The following is a 17,592-nucleotide window of genomic DNA, read 5'->3' as shown; positions in this document are numbered from 1 at the left end:
GAAAAGAGGCACAGATAATAACTTGCCTAAATTCTTAAAGGTAGTAAAAGCTGGTGACAGGATTCAAATTAAGGAAAGTCCATGCTTTTTAAATTATATCAAACTGTGTCAGGTTCCTTATAAATCATAATTCAAACATTAGGCACCTGCTGGTTGCAAAGAATATAAACTGCCTGTCATCGAATGATGCAAAATATTTTTGGAGCCTGTTTGGCAGTCAAAAGGTGGAGGCCCTGTATTGTAGGCTGAAAAGTATGTAGCTAGGCTGCCGAGTAGGCATTTTAAAGTTTTCTGATAAACAGAAGTCACGCAGCAACAATACATTCCTAGTTTTCCTAACTTTTTGGATTCTACCCAAAGCCTGATGAATCATGACACTGACATCCTGCACTTTTTGTAGATCAAAAGCAGTCAGTGAGATAGGAAGAGGCAGAAGAAATGGGGAAGCAAAGGTTTAGATTCATGAAAACTCTGTGTAATGGCCATAGCATTATGTAAATCTTGATTTCTAACTTCCATTTTAACTAGTCAGAGGAAGTTTATTAGTTACACTTGGACCGATCTGCTTTTTCTTTTCTAGCCCCAAAGAACCCAACCCAATCCCAAAGGGCTAAGGCTAGCCCCTAAGCCAGCGTGGGCAAACTACGGCCCACGGGCCGTATCCGGCCCGTATGAAATGAATAAAACTAATAAAAAAAAGACCGTACCCTTTTATGTAATGATGTTTACTTTGAATTTATATTAGTTCACACAAACACTCCATCCATGCTTTTGTTCCAGCCCTCCGGTCCAGTTTAAGAGCCCATTGTGGCCCTTGAGTCAAAAAGTTTGCCCACCCCTGCCCTAAGCAGTACCTTTTCTTCCAGCAGGCCTAAGGAACCCAGCCTCAGTGTGTCAGAGCGATTCCCACAGGCACCTCTGGGCAGCTATGATTTTAATTCTAGTTGTGCTACCTGGTAACATTGCCTGGTGTTCTGTTCTGGAAACCTACCTATTTCTAGTTGACAATTGCTGATTTAAATAATGACAAAATTCTAATGCTGAGCACAGGCCAATCTAACCTAGAACAACTTCTTTTTTTTTTTTTTTTAATCTTCACTGGAGGATATGTTTACCGTGTAAGTGATTTTACCTCTTTGAGACTCATTTTTCTTATTTGTAAAGTAGGTTGCAGCAGGGCTCTTATGTAGAACAAATTTTCTCCCTCTTGTTCACCTTTGAGATCTTTAGGACCGTCCTACTTATGCAGAAGCATTCCCAGACAGGTCTCACTGTGTGGAGAAATGGCTATAGGCAAACCTTACATTTCTTCTTTAAAAAAAAAAAAAAATTTATTTATTTTTTTACATAGAGGAAGGGAGAGGGATAGAGAGTTAAAAACATCGATGAGAGAGAAACATCAATCAGCTGCCTCCTGCACATCCCCGAACTGGGGATGTGCCTGCAGCCAAGGTACATGCCCTTGACCGGAATCGAACCTGGGACCCTCAGTCTGCAGGCCGACGCTCTATCCACTGAGCCAAACCCGTGAGGGCAAACCTTACATTTCTTTAGGTATTTTAACAGAGGTGCCTCAACCCTTCCTCTGCAGACTGGTCATAGTTTGGGTGGATCAAATTAAATAAGCACTCTAGGAATCTCCTGGAAAGAAAAGGATTCTCTAATTCCTTTGACTAGGGTGGCCACAAAGAGACAAAGAGAGAGAGGCACAGAGTGATGGGGGAGGCGAGCAGGAGGGAGGATGGCAATGCTCCCGAAGAAGAGGCAGTAGCAGAGGCTAAGGAGGAACCAATCCTGACCTAGGCCTTGAGAACTTACATCCTTGAGGCTCAGGCCTTTTGTGGGGTGAAGCCCTCTCTACTGAGTGCATCACAGAAAGACTCCATGACTTGAAGAGCCTTTGTAATTGGCAACGGGCTGGGCCCAGGACTGGAATCTCTGGTTAATTTACATGGACTGGGTATATTTCAGAGTTTAAAGGGAAGGAAGTTGAAACCTAGAAGGCATAGCTAGACTTTTAGACTTCCTGTTTTTATCTATTTGTACTCTAAACTATAAAGAGCCACCTCAGCTCTAGCAGGTGTTCTCAGTGGTTAGAGCATCAGCTTGTGCACCAAAGGGTGGAGGGGTTGATTCCTGATCAAGGGCACCCTGATGGGGATGCGTGTGGGAGACAAATGATGGATGTGTGTCTCTCTCTCTCCTCACCCCTCCTCCCTTCCACTCTCTCTCTTAGAGAGGATTAGCAACAACAACAAATAAAACACAAAAAGCCATCTCAGTTTATAGGAAGAACATTAGATGAAATAAAGTTTATAAAGTTCTTTCAGCACTCTGGTCATAGTAAGTATTAAAAATGGTAGAGAATACAACAGGGGGATGGGAGCATGAGTTTGTGTGTGGGGGGGGAGGTTGGGGGTTAAAGGGGGGGATGAGGACACATTTGTAATACCTTAACTAATAATAAAAAATAAATAAATAAATAAATAAATAAATAAATAAATAAATAAATAAATAAAAATGGTAGAGAATCATTTCCATAGGGAGGGAGGGAAGCTCAGACACTACACTTTTGGTTCCAATCACTGAAGCTTAGTAGTTGAAGAGCTGTTGGGATATTCTGGACTTAGTCAATGGCAGTCACATCACAGAGCCTGACAGTATGATACAATTTTCCTTGTTGGGTTTCAAAGTCAATTTCTTAAATTAGTTATGAGTAAAAGGGCTTGGAGAATGTGCTAAGTCCTAAAGCTCAGTTTTCCAAAATATTAGCCCAACATGGACTAATCTTGGATATTATTAAATTTCAACTTAAAAAGGATAAAAGGTGTTTTTTCAGGTTCCTTTATACATGTTTAGTGAGGGGAGCAAGACAGTTATCTCTGCTATGACAGGTTAAATACAAGCTGCCCTGGAAGCATGTAAAGGGTCCACTTAACTCAGACTTGGGGCCAGGAGAGGTGTTCCTGAGGAAGTGATGTTTCAGTTGAAGTGGAGGCACCTTGCTAAAGGAAGCTTGGAAGGAACAGAGTGCATAAGAAAAGCTGAGATGCTTCCGTCTGGCTGGAGAATGAAATTTGAGATGGGGCAGTGATGTCAGAAATAGGAAGACACTACGCCCTGAAGGGCCTTCTACAAAGAGTGACCATATAATTTACTAGAGGCCCAGTGCACGAGATTTATGCATGGAGGCATGGAGGGGCGGGGTGGGGGGCAGGGGATCCCTCAGCTCGGCCTGTGCCCTCTTGCAGTCTCGGAGCCCTCGGGGGTTGTCCCTCCACCTCCGCTGAGCTCACCAGTCTGGAGACAGCTCTGGCTGAGCAGTGCTCCCCTTGTGGGAGCGCAATGACCACCAGGGGACAGCTCCTGCATTGAGCGTCTGCCCCCTGGTGGTCAGTGCACGTCATAGCAATCGGTTGTTCCGCCGTTCAGTTGATTTGCATGTTACCCGTTTATTATATAGGATTGTACAGACTGAGACACTTCTGAGAGTGAAATGAGACAATATTATTAATTATATGGGGACAATAGTAGGAGTAAACCAGGACTGTCCTGAGCAAATTGGAACTTATGGTCACCCTACTCATAAGCCACATTCAGGTGCTTGAACCTCCAGTGAAAGCAAAGATTGGATATCTTCTCTGTTTACCTTATACATTTTGCCTGAGTGACTTCATCCATACCTTTGCCTTTACTTGCTCATTTCACAAATATTCATCCAGGATGCACTTCTGGGCACTGAGGTCACAAAGAAGAAAAGACACAGTGTGTGTCCTCAAGCTCTGTCTAAAGAAGACACATATTCCAAGGAACAATTCTCATACAATTGTACAATTTTAGTCCTGGCCTCTCCTCTGAGCTCTAAACTCATATATGTCATTTTCACTCCGATTATCACAAAACACAGATTTGAAAAATAACTTTTATTTTCCTCCAAATCTCTATTCCTCATCAGTGCTAGCCTTCTCACTGTGCATTTCCATTTCTCCATATCTTTCTTAAGCGCAATGTCTAAACAGGGGCTTAGAATTCTGATGAGGGCCTAACAGCAATTGAAGAGGAAGGGTAATTTTCAGGTGTTGAAATGCAATGTTTCTAATGAATAGATCCCAGTATTATGTGGGACTGTTTTTCCACAACTGTACATTAATAATTCAGATTCAGATTCTTGACAACCATGATGTCCAGATCTGGACATATGCCCTCGCCAGGCAGTTTAGGTGAAAAAGACATGAAGGTAAGTCCTAAGTGTTTGACCCTATCTCCTCTTTGTGGAGAATGTGAGAGTGGTTGCAAAGGTGTAGGTGAAACACCGATGTAATAATAAACTACCTGTTGAACAACTGCTGTGTAAAAAGGGCAATTCCTGCTTTAAAGGGCAATTTTAATGTTTCCACACAGCTTCCAGAGTAATCCTTTTAAAGCAAATCTGATTACTCCTTGGCTCTCAACCCTACCACTGTATTCTGTCATGTCCCAATAAAATCCAAGTCCAACCAAATCCAAAGTCAGATGATACATGATCGGGCTTCTGCCTGTTTCACACCTTATTTCTCTAATTTGGTGTGCTCCAGCCATATGGTCTCCTTGCTTCTTCTCCAACATGCCAACCAAGCCCCTATCTTAGGACCACTGTCAATGGCCATTTCTCTTCCCCTAGAATAGATTCCCTCTAGAAATCCACATAGCTGCCTCCTTCATTTAGTGATTAGATTTCTACCTATGTGCTCTTCCCTTAGGTCTTCTTTGTCTATCCTATCTAAAAGAGCATTCCCCATATCCTTCCTAGCCCTTTATCCTGATTTTCCCCCCATAAAACTTGACACATCACTGGGCATTATCTTTATTCAGCAATATATTTTGTTACTAGAAGCCCAGTGCATGAATTCGTGCACCAGTGGGGTCCCTCAGCCGGGCCTGTGGGATTGGGCCAAAACCAGCTCTCCGACATCCCCCAAGGGGTCCTAGATTGTGAGAGGGCACAGGCCAGACTGAGGGACCCCACCAGTGCACGATCAGGCCGGGGAGGAAAGTAGGAAGTTGACCAGCTGGGGAGGGATCGCGGGAGGGCTCCAGGCTCTCTCAGTCCTGATCGGTCAGACCCCAGCAGCAAACTAACCTATTGGTTGGAGCATCTGACCCCTGGTGGTCAGTGCACTGTCATAGCAAGTGGTTGAGCAGCCTTAGCATATTATTAGCATATTACGCTTTGATTGGTTGAATGCCTGACCAGACACCTAGCATATTAGGCTTTTATTATATCGGATTGCTTATTGTCATCCACCCCCACTATTATAAGAGGCAGACTTTATTTTGTTCACTGCTGAATTCCTAGCACCCAGAACAATGTCTGCTCATTAAATATTTGTTGAGTGAATAAATAGGTTTTCAGGATACAACAAATGTAAAACGACTCTATATTTATTGATGCACAGGAAAATGTCTGCAAAGAATATAGCAAAATGTTAACTAACAGTCGAGAGCTGCTTTTCACATTCTTTTTGCTCATATGAATCTCCTGATTTTTTTTTTAACAATGAACTTGTCTCTTAAATATTAAAAAATGAATTAAAAAGCCTCATAGGACGTGTAAATGAATTCTAAAAGAGGTTAGGCAAATTTACGAAAGACAAACTTCTAAACAGATGTACCAGCCTAGTGGTTAAGACAGACCACAGTCTGCATCTCCTCGGCCAACACTTTGTAGCCGTGTGATGCCAAGTTATTTATAAACCAGAGTCTAAATGTCTTCACCTGGAAAATGGGGATCATAATAGAGCCTCCCTCACAACGTCGTTTTGGAAGATTAAATGAGACCCATGCATGTAACCTCTGTCCATTGCCTGGCATGCAATACATACTCGACATAGGGTAGCTATGATAAGAATTAGCAGTAACAAGAGTTAGGACATACCTAGCCCTCAAGATTGACATCAGAGCGGACCACCACATCCTCTCATCACTGCGCCTCAATCGGGGCCTCTGAAGCCCCAAGACGGGCTGGTTCTCTCCAGAGGAGATAACGTCGGCCGTCCAGAAGCATCGGAATAAACGTACCCGCACACCCTTAAACCATTCAGTCTGGAAAATCCATGAGCAGCTCTCCAGCACCCGGATTCCAGAGGCGGCCACCGAGTCCCTGAGCCTCACTTTCCTTCGCTGCTGCAACAGGGTGTGAGAATGTTAAAAAAACACAAAAGCAGGGCAGGACCGGCCCGCCCCGCCTCACGGGGGGCGCTCCGGAGGGGCTCACTCGTCACTCGGCCCCGGCGAGCCTCTGCTGACCCGCAACGCACCTCCCGGGAAAAGTGACTGCCGGTCGGACTCAAGGTCAGACCAGCGGCTCCCGCGCGTCCTCCCAGGACTCGGCCAGAGAGAGGGCAGCAGAGGGCTCGCGCGGAGGCCCGGGCGCCGGCCCGGATGGTGGCAAAGGCGCGCAGTACGCGAAGGCCCCGGAGGGAAAGGGGCGGAGCCGGCGGGCGCGCGGGGGCGCGAGGGGGAGGGGCGAGCTCGCGCTTGCGCCGCTCGGGAGCGAGCGCGCAGCCCAGGGCGCGCACGTGGCTGGCTGCTCCTTGGCGTGGAGCAGCGGGACTCGGCGAGGTGAGGCGCGAGGTGAGGCACGCGGCGCTGCGGGACGGCGGCGGCGGGCTCGAGCCCCTCTAGCGGGACGTGAAGGAGGGGAGGACCGCGAGGTGCGGTGGGGGGTCGGGGTCGGGGTGCGGGCCCCGGAGACCGGGAAGATGCGGCATGGGGGCGGGCGGGAGGCGTCCGGCCACGTCGCGCTGTCGGGGAGGGGGGGCGTGACCCATCAGGCCCCGCCCCTGGATCAGGCCCCGCCCCTCGGCGAGCCTGGCGTGTCCTGCGCGCCGGGTGGCTGCGCGGCGTCTCAGGCTCTGCGTTCCCCTCTCTGCAGCGCAGCGCGCAACCCGGCTCAGGACCGCCTGTGTGGGTCACGCCCCTACGCACGTTTCCCAGTGGGTTTGCACGTAGGCCTTCCACAGACAGTAGGCACTTGGGCTTCCTTGTGCGGCTTAGGCTGACCGAGGCGCCGGGAAATGACTTGCCCGCGGTCCTACGGCTCATCAGGAACTGAGGGAGGATTTGACCCTTGTCTGCAAAACCGCACAGCCCGCACCTGGCCTCTGCACCGCGCTGAGTGCTGCTGTTCGCGTGCCTCCCGTCCTCCCCGTGACGTGTTTGAATTTGGCAGGTGGATTTGGAGGCAGCACGTACACCCTTTCATGGGTGTTAGTGTCAGAACTGTCTCTGAGAAGAAGAAAGAAGATTCTGCTCATTGAAATAGTGCTGCTTATGACGTCGAGTGTTTATACATCCTTAACGTGACCCTCTCCCTTAGCCTCTGGAAATGGCGCCGCTGTTGTCTGCCTGAAAGACATTGCAATACAAGTAGCAACCTTTCAGGGCTTCCTTTCCTTTGAAACAGCATCGTGCCTCAGAGGGCTCAAAGAAATAATCCACGGACAGTGGTACCACAATACCTGGCAGATGAGAAGAGTTCAGTACATGTTGGCCATGATTGTATGGCCACGTGTGTAATACCCCTTGCTAAATCCATTTTTCTTCAAAGACTAACTTTTTTTCCGGAGACTAAAGCAGAGGGAGAATTAGTCTACCCTGGCCCACCCCCCAAAAAAGACATTGACTAGTATTTGTCTATTACATTTGTGTTTACTGAGTTTTTTCCGTGTGCTTGGTACTTTCAAAGCATACCAATTTGTATTGGGTGTAGTCCCTGCTTTTATTTCGTCTAAAAATTGGGGGAAATATGCATGCAGAAATAATCCTCACAAATTAGAATGTGAAAAACGCCAGAAAAGAGGTAAAAACTAGGAGAGTATAGAAGGTGGGATGTGGGGTTTTTTTGTTTTTTTCTGTTTTTGTTACTTTTACTCCACAGTGACTTTTTAAAAAATATATTATTTTACTGATTTTAGAGAGAAACTTTGATGAGTGAGATGAGCAAGAAACGTCATTAGGCTGCCTCCTGCACCCCCAATTCTGGGGATGGAGCCTGAAACCTGGGCATGTGCCCTGACTGGGGATCGAACGGATGACCTCTTGGTGCATGGGTCAGTGCTCAACCAGTGAGCTACACTGTCTGAGCTATTTTTTTGCTTTAGTGTGAAATATGATTTCATTTCTGCCTTTAGGAAGAAACTGTGTACATTGGACGTACCTATTGAATATTTATTCAGAGTAAATTACTGAACAAATGTATGTTCTAATAGATAGGATTCCTTGGTTTCTAGCAACAGAACTCATTCAAATTAAAGTATTGGAAAGATAGAGAAATAAGAAAAAAAACACACACACAAAAAACCTATGCCCTAACCGGTTTGGCTCAGTGGATAGAGTGTCGGCCTGCGGACTCAAGGGTCCCAGGTTCGATTCCAGTCAAGGGAGTTGTGGACACATACCCAGTGGGGTGTGTGCAGGAGACAGCTGATCGATGTTTCTCTCTCATCGATGTTTCTAACTCTCTATTCCTCTCCCTTCCTCTCTGTAAAATATCAACAATATATATTAAAAAAATAAGAAAATAAAACAAAACTAAAATAGTTGGGCCACCTTTGGAGGTGGGGATCTCAACAGTCAGAGCTCATGGACCAAATATTTGGTTAATGAATGTTTGAGCTCCAACTGCCTTCTGTCCTTGTATGTCTTAGATTCAGATTTTTCTAAGACGAGATCTGGTTGCTTTAGCTATTGTGAGGGTAGAGAATGATGTATTTCAATTGGCAACCCCACTGAACCATATGAAATGTCTGAGAGTCAGTTTCCCAAAGGAAGGGGCTAAGGAGAGGAGAAAACCAATAGTTTTCTATTAGAACTATGTAGCTTTTGTAGAGGACTTACTATGGGCTGGGCTCGATGGTACATAATTTACATGGATTTTGATAGTTAATCCTTACAACACCTGTTGGAGATAGAAACTATTATAATCATACCCATTTTATTGGAGGGGAAACAGGATTATAGAGATAAAATATTTGCTTAATGTTACAGAACTCGGATGTAGTAGAGTTGAGTACATTGCATTATTTTCTCTTTATCTTGTCCCTTTGAATTATTTCCTGATCCATGTGCAACTTTGTTTGTTCATAGGGGGTCATCAAGCTTTGGTGTGTGTTGGCCAGTTCCGAAATCTCCTTTGAAGGGGCACTGCATTGAGAAAGATCAAAGCAGCAGTCTTTGCCAATTAAGGAATGGACCGTTTGGGTTCCTTTAGCAGTAAGTACTGTATGAACAAGTCTCAGGTGAATATTAATAGCAAACTGAAGTAGAAGTTGATCAAAGAGGAAAAATAAGCACTTTGAAGTTAAACAAAGCCCCTGTGAATCTGATCCTAAAGGAATAAGAGTATCAACTCAAAGTAAAATCAGTTAATATTTATTGATTGCCCACAGAACATAATGACACAAACATATCACCCTAGATCTTAAAAGAAAACTAAGATCAAATGGACCAAACATAGTATGATTAACCTGCAGATGGATTTATTTTATTTTACTTATTTTATTTTATCTTTGTTAATTTTTTATTTTTATTTTTTACTGGTTTCAGAGAGGAAGGAAGTGGGAGAGAGAGATAGAGACATCAATGATGAAAGAGAATCATTGATTGGCTGCTTCCTGCATGCCCCCTACTGGGGACCGAACTTACAATCTGAGCATGTGCCCTGACCAGGAATCCAGCCATGATCTCATGGTTCATAGGTTGATGCTCAACCGCTGAGCCACACTGACTGGTCTAGATGGATTTCTTTAAAAAGCAGATGGATTCCCAATAACACATTTGTGATGCCTTGATAAGAAATAATGTTTGGTAGAAAAAAGGAAATACCTTTCTCCCTGCAGCCCGGCATGTGCCCTTGACTGGGACTTTTCAGTGCATGGGACATTGCCCAACCAACAGAGCCACACTGGCCAGGGCCCTTCTCAATTTTTAAAAGTTCTTTGTAATATTAGGGATTTTAGCCTTTTTTAAAAAATATATATTTTATTGATTTTTTTTTTTTTTTTTTTTTACAGAGAGAAAGGGAGAGGGATAGAGAGTTAGAAACATCAATGAGAGAGAAACGTCGATCAGCTGCCTCCTGCACACCCCCTACTGGGAATGTGCCCACAACCAAGGTACGTGCCCTTGCCCGGAATCGAACCTGGGACCCTTGAGTCCGCAGGCCGACGCTCTATCCACTGAGCCAAACCGGTTAGGGCGATTTTAGCCTTTTTGATATGTTTGCAGATACTTTCAATTTATTAGCTTTTTTACTTTGCTTCTGGTGTTTTTTGCCAAGAAAGAGTTTTTTGTTTGTTGGCTTTGTTTATGCACTCAAATTTATTAACCTTTTACTCTCTTGGATTTTCAATGATGATAAAAAAGCCTTTCTCTACTCCTCAGTTATAGAAAAGTTTTCTATTCCTAGTTTATAAAAAAAAATGTACCTTTGTGAAGGACACTTAGACTATATATATCAAAAATGCTCTGTATACCAGTTTTAATTCTAGGAAAATACATATCCTAAGGAACAAAATGTGAAAAGTTATATATACAAGAACATTAATCTCAGCATTCTTTATAATAGTAAAAAGTTGGAAACGATTATTATAAATGTCCACTAATAGGGAACTGTGTAAATTAGTTGTTCTCAACCTTATAAGACCCAGTGATATTTTTTAAATAATATTTTTAAAACCCCTTTTACTATTTGGAAATTAAATACATAGATAACATATCCACAACCATGATACCAAAGAAATAAAAACAATAATGCCCTACCTGTAACACAAAGGCTAAATAAAAGAGAAGTAATTAATAATGAAATAATGGAACTTATAATAAAATAATATGCGTTGCAATATGTTTAGACATGATTACAATAGAAGACAAAATGACTTAAGTACTCAGATGCTTGCACGCATATAGTGAATCACGGCATCTTACAACTACACATGCACAATGAATGATTCATGTGTGATGTGTTGGTGACTCAAATACCACAAGCTTGAATAACTCTTGGTAAAGTTCTGAACAAAACAAGATAAAATCTCTGGAGGTACATGCAATTGCTTTTCTGGAAAATTCCATATATAGTAAAACTCAAAAAACATTTTGTTTTATGTAATATGGAACTGGGTTCTTGGTCTAGTAATTTTGAATAGGTTTTTTTATCTACTTGAATATCTGGTGGGACATTTGAAAGTTGTGCAGATACAGGCCAATTCTTTGTTGTGGAGGAATGTCTTAGGCATCTCTGGTCCCTGCCAGCTAAGTGCCAGTAGTGTTCCCTAGTCCTTGTGACAACAAAAAAGCATCTCAGATTTCCAAAATGCTTTCCTAGAGGGTAGTTGAAAGCCATTAGGTTAGATAATTGATATGATGGAGCATTATTCATCCATTAAAAAGAATGAGGAAGCCCTGGCCAGTGTTGGATGAACATCATCCCATGCTCCAAGAGGTCAGTGGTTCAATTCCTGGTCAGGGCACATGCTTGGGTTTTGGGCTCAATCTCCAGTAGGTGGTGTACAGGAGGCAGCTGATTGATATTTCTCTCCTCCTTTTCTCTTTTTCTCAAATCAATAAAAACATATTTAAAAAATAATAATGAGGAAGATCTATGTGTATGGTCATGAAAGATTTTGACAATATGTTGTCAAGTGAAAAAAAAAAAAAACAGGCTACAAAACATCATGAATAGTATCCCGCTTTTGTTAAAATAAATACACAGAAGAAATGTTTGAAATCAAAATGTTAATAGAGAATGCTATGCTTTTATTGTCTAAAACTTTTTAAACTATATATAGGATAGCTTTTACAAAATAATTACTTCTTGACATAAGGGTTTTTTTTTGTTTTTGTTTTTAATTTATTTTATTGATTTTTTACAGAGAGGAAGGGAGAGGGATAGAGAGTTAGAAACATTGATGAGCCAGACCGGTTTGGCTCAGTGGATCGAGCATCGTCCTGCGGACTCAAGGGTCCCGGGTTTGATTCCAGTCAAGGGCATGTACCTTGGTTGCAGGCACATCCCCAGTGAGGGGCATGCAGGAGGCAGCTGATCAATGTTTCTCTCTCATTGATGTTTCTGGCACTCTGTCCCTCTCCCTTCCTCTCTGTGAAAAATCAATAAAATATATTTTTTTTTAAAAAAAGAAACATCGATGAGAGAGAAACACCGATCAGCTGCCTCCTGCACACTCCCCACCGGGGATGTGCCCGCAACCAAGGTACATGCCCTTGACCGGAATCGAACCCCGGGACCCTTGAGTCCACAGGCCAACGCTCTATCCACTGAGCCAAACCGGTTAGGGTGACATAAGGGTTTTAAAGCTCTTCGATCAGTGGCTGATTTTTGTTGTTGTTAGTCCTCACCTGAGAATATTTTTTCCATTGATTTTTAGAGAGAGTAGAAGGGAGGGGTGGGGGTGGGGAGAGAGACTGGAAATCCAACCTGCAGCAGTCTGTGGGCAGATGCTCTAACCACTGAGCACACTGTCCAAGGGCCTGATTTTTTTGCCCTAAGGAATGTTTGAGGGAAGAAAAATAAGCTCATATCATTATTATAAAAGGATGATATGAAGAAGGTAATTTGGTAAAACTTGGCATCTAGCACTTAAAACAATATTTGATCTTCTTGTATCAAAATTTTAAATGGGAAAAGTGAGGTAGTTGCTGTTCTTTATATTTATTTTGAAGCTATTGCCAGAAGGATTACATTTCTTTCCCTTGTCATTTTCCTCCTGGTCTTCATTTAGAAACAAGTGAAAAGAGCAAGAATCACTTGCCAGAGGGAAAAATGCCTTGAAGAGTTCCTCAGATTTTAGGAAGGAAAATGCTGTTACAGAATGTGAGAAATCCTGCCTCAGGCTAAACAGATTAAATCTCTTCATCTACCTTTAGAGTTTTCTTAGACACCTGCTGCTGATCACAGAGAACTACTCTGCTAGGATGCCCTGACTCTAGAGAGGCAGGGTTTAGGGCAGGGATCCTCAAACTTTTTAAACGGGGGGCCAGTTCACTGTCCCTCAGACCGTTGGAGGGCCGGACTATAGTTTAAAAAAACCTATGAACAAATTCCTATGCACACTGCACATATCTTATTTTGAAGTAAAAAAACAAAATGGGAACAAATACAATATTTGTATTTGCATGTGGCACGCGGGCCGTAGTTTGAGAACCCCTGGTTTAGGGCACCTGGGGACGCATATCTGCATTTTTATAACTGAGAGTTTGGTTTGTACTCTTTACCTTGATATTTCAGAGACATTGGAACTGGTGAAGGTCTGCTATGTTCTCTGCATACTATGGGAGAAAAGGAGGGAGCTTTTCTGGATTTAAATCTGAAATATAAAGTACTATATATATATCCCAAGACATATTTAAAGGAGTTTTTCCCCCAACTTTTTATTCTGAAAGATTTCACACTTACAGAAAAGTTGAAAAAATAGTACTGGGATTACTTGTTGCCCACTACCGAGATTCAGCAATCATTAACATTTTGTCATATTTGCTTTACCTGTAAATAATATGTGTGTTGTGGAGATATGAGACATTTTTCCCCTGAAAAAAATGTTATGGGTATTATGAAACTTCCAGTTAAAACCTGTGTTTGTAAACTTCTTTGTAGGGGCCATATCTACTTAGATGCTGTTTAAAGTAGTAGGTACTCTGTAGGGAGGGACAAAGCTACCTTGAAATAAAAAGGAAGATAATTTTTGTTTTTTCTTATTTGGAATGAGCTCTTCTTGTCTCCATGAACTTTCACTACCAGTATAGTCATTTGCAGATTTTCACCCTCTTGGCTCTTAAGATAATCAGAAGGTGTTTTGAAGCTAGTATATTTTTCTTTTTGTTCTAGGTGATCCCTCTGATAAGCCACCTTGCCGAGGCTGCTCCTCCTACCTCATGGAGCCTTATATCAAGTGTGCAGAATGTGGGCCACCTCCTTTTTTCCTCTGCTTACAGGTATCTCACTAAGGAGAGTCCTGCCTCTCCTAGGTTCTTTTATGGATGTAATAAATTCAGAGATGACTATCGATTACTCAGAAGGCCCATATCTTATTAAATCTGTTGCAGTCAATCTTCCAGTATACATTTTACCAGTGAAAAGTTGGGGAACAGAGCAGATGGATGAGATAGACTGTTGAATACAGACATATCTCAGAGCTATTGCAGGTTTGGTTCTAGACCCCGTAATAAAGTGAGTTTCACAATAAAGCAAGTCGTAATCTTTTTGCTAGTAGAGGGTCTTGACTTCAATTTATAAAAAAAATACAACATTGTGAAGTGCAATATATGAAACACAGTAAAACGAGGTGTGCCCATATTGCACAGAGGTATCAACTTAATGCTTAACACTGTTTTAGCCAGTAGTGTTAAGTATTGAGATTACAGGAACAGAATAGGAGAGTTATTCCTTTTGATAGTACCTGTGACACAGTGTTTATTGTTTATTGAAGAGTGATCTTTGGGCAGCTGACAAACAAGGTAACAAACCATTTTGTGGATGATGGTGGAAATAGTAATACTAATTATAAGCACTTACTCAGTGCGAGGCACTATTTTAAGTACTACTAGTATACATGATTTAACTCTTAAATCATCACTACAACCCAGTAAAGTAAATATGATTAGTATCCCCATTTTATAGAAGAAACTCAAGCAAGGAGAAGGTTAAGTAATTTGCTCAAGGTCACTCAACAAATACCATATATTTTTTGGATCCAAGACACTATTGATTATAAGAAGCATCCCAATTTCAGAAATGTAAAAATGGCTGATGGAAGTTGTGATATACTTTGTATTATAAGACGAATCCTCACTTTATAGTTTTAAAATATGTCTTAGAATTGCTTAAATAGGTAACATGGAACCAGAATGCGAAATATAGGCAGTCTGATTCCAGGGCTTATGCTGTTATCAGAGGAGTTGTTGTCCTAGGAAAATGTCTTTTTTCAGATTGCTCTTTATTCTCTATGAGGGCCACAGAAGAGCTGTGATCATGAATATAGCCATCCTGTTGTGGATGCAGACAAGATTAAATGAAGTCTTAAAAAACTTATCACAAGAGTAGAATACCCCCACAGTATCTTCTATCCTTTTTTTATTTTTTATTGCTTTTAGAGAAAGAGGAAGGGAGAGGGAGAGAGAGAAACATTGATGTGAGATTGAAACATACATCAGCTGCCTCCCATGCACCCCACCAGGGATTGAGCCCACAACCTGGGCATGTGCCCTGACTGGGAATTGAACCACCAACCTTTGGGTGCATGGGACAGTGCCCAACCAACTGAGCCACACTGGCCAGGGTACTGTCTTCTAACCTTTAAGAAAGCATCTCAAAAAGTAGCTTTTTGGTAACTTAATTTTTCTCTTTTTTGCAGTGTTTCACTCGAGGATTTGAGTACAAGAAGCATCAGAGTGATCATACTTATGAAATAATGGTAATGATGAAGTTTCAGGGAATTTCTGTTTACTTTTCAAGTCTTACATTCGAATTAGTCTTTTTTTTTAAAAATATATTTTATTGATTTTTTACAGAGAGGAAGGGAGAGAGATAGAGAGCTAGAAACATCGATGAGAGAGAAACATCGATCAGCTGCCTCCTGCACATCTCCTACTGGGGATGTGCCCGCAACCCAGGTACATGCCCTTGACCGGAATCGAACCCGGGACCCCCCAGTCCGCAGGCTGACGCTCTATCCACTGAGCCAAACCGGTTTCGGCTCTCTTTTCTTTTCTCCTCTTCTAAATTAGGTAATCATTACCCAGTAAATTTTCCAGTTTTATGGATCTACTGAGGCATTATTAAGTACAAAAATAATTTTAAATACTCAGATTTTTGTTTCAAATTTAGAAAGAATTTAAAGGAAGCACTTCTTGAGATTCACTGACATAAAAGTTGTGCTGCTTTTTAAATATATTTTTAGTGATTTTAGAGAGAGAAAGGAAGAGGGATAGAAAGAGAGAAACAACGATGAAAGAAAAATATCAATCAGCTGCCTCCTGCACCCACCTCACTCCCCCACTGGGAAAGCCAGGCATGTGCCCTGATTGGGAATCAAACCATGACTTCCTGGTTCATGGATGGACACTCAAGCACTGAACTACACTGGCTGGGCTACACTGCTTTTTAGGTTCATTGACAAAACATACATTAGATGTATTGTCGATGTTTTAGCTAATGATATTTTTATGTGGTTCATGAGGATAGTTGTAATGTTTATGTCTGGTACTCTATCCCCCTTCCATGGGGAAAGTTAGTTACCTTTTTGAAATTAAGTTTTAAATGAACATAGAGTGGATGATATAATACATAAAACCATTTTAAAGAGACAGACTTGCTTATAGGCCAGAATAAGAATTGGCTGACCGAAACTGATTTGGCTCAGTGGATAGAGCGTCGGCCTGCGGACTGAAAGGTCCCAGGTTCGATTCCGGTCAAGGGCATATACCTGGGTTGCGGGCACATCCCCGGTGGGGGATGTGCAGGAGGCGGCTGGTCGATGTTTCTCTCTCATCGATGTTTCTGACTCTCTATCTCTCTCCCTTCCTCTCTGTAAAAAATCAATAAAATATATTTAAAAAAAAATTGGCTGTAATTTGATTAATTGTATTACCACCTCTTAAAGAAGGAATGAGAGATGTTGGGAGTGTATTTCCATGCTCTAGCCCAGCGGTTCTCAACCTATGGGTCGCGACCCCTTTGGCGGTCGAATGACCCTTTCACAGGGGTCACCTAAGACCATCCTGCATATCAGACATTTACATTACGATTCATAACAGTAGCAACATTACAGTTATGAAGTAGCAACGAAAATAATTTTATGGTTGGGTCACAACATGAGGAACTGTATTTAAAGGGCCAGAAGGTTGAGAACCACTGCTCTAGCCAAAGGAGTATCTTGTCTGTTTGGCAGGTATGTATACCTTTGTCAATATAGTTTTGTCAGTTATCAGAGCATAACTTGTAGTTCACCATGTAGTTTTTCTTACAGGAAAGAGTGCTGGCTAGGGCATTTATTTGACAGTAATAATGCCTCCCTCTTCTACTTTTAAGGACCCATGTGAGTACAATGGGCCCATTTGGATAGTGCAGGATACTCTTCCTATTCTAAGGTCAGTAGATTAGTACCTTAGTCCCATCAGCAGAGTTCATTCACATAAATATGTAGTTAGTGTTTTAATAATCAGGAATCCTGGGGATAGAAGGGAGTCAGTTTTAGAATTATGCCTACCACAGCACTGTAGTATATCTGCCTCAGTCTCTTAAAAGTTTAGAAAGGGTGAATCGGCATCTCTGAGTCTCATTAATTGTGTGGCCCTATGAAGATGAATTTCTGAGCCTGCAATGCTGAGAGGCAGATCCCTGTCCATAATGAATTAAGAAATGTTCCTTAATAAGAGTTCTTGGCAGCCAACTGGCTAGCCTTTCCTTAACCTCTCTCTAAATACTTTGCCTTGTAACTACTTTCTTCACTAATTGTAAAACTTGGAATGTATTTTTTGTATTAAACTTTGGTCTTTAGATCAGTTATAGGTTCACAGAAAAACTGAGTAGAAAGTACAGAT

At 42.2% G+C, this 17,592-nt stretch overlaps 1 protein-coding gene across 1 annotated transcript in view; it reads left to right on the top strand.

The window, feature by feature from the left end:
* The first annotated feature begins 6,527 nt into the window (after positions 1-6,527).
* TADA2A (transcriptional adaptor 2A) overlaps positions 6,528-17,592 on the top strand; it is a 44,179-nt gene continuing 33,114 nt past the window's right edge. The window contains exons 1-4 of the mRNA XM_081108766.1: positions 6,528-6,612; positions 9,127-9,252; positions 13,880-13,986; positions 15,405-15,464. Of these exons, the coding sequence (XP_080964892.1) occupies positions 9,228-9,252; positions 13,880-13,986; positions 15,405-15,464 (192 nt within the window). The 5' untranslated portion in view covers positions 6,528-6,612; positions 9,127-9,227. The remainder of the gene's footprint in view (positions 6,613-9,126; positions 9,253-13,879; positions 13,987-15,404; positions 15,465-17,592) is intronic.

Source organism: Myotis nattereri, assembly GCF_964212035.1.
Source record: "Myotis nattereri genome assembly, chromosome: 16".
NCBI lineage: Eukaryota > Metazoa > Chordata > Mammalia > Chiroptera > Vespertilionidae > Myotis > Myotis nattereri.
This window is presented reverse-complemented; position numbering and strand designations above follow the sequence as displayed.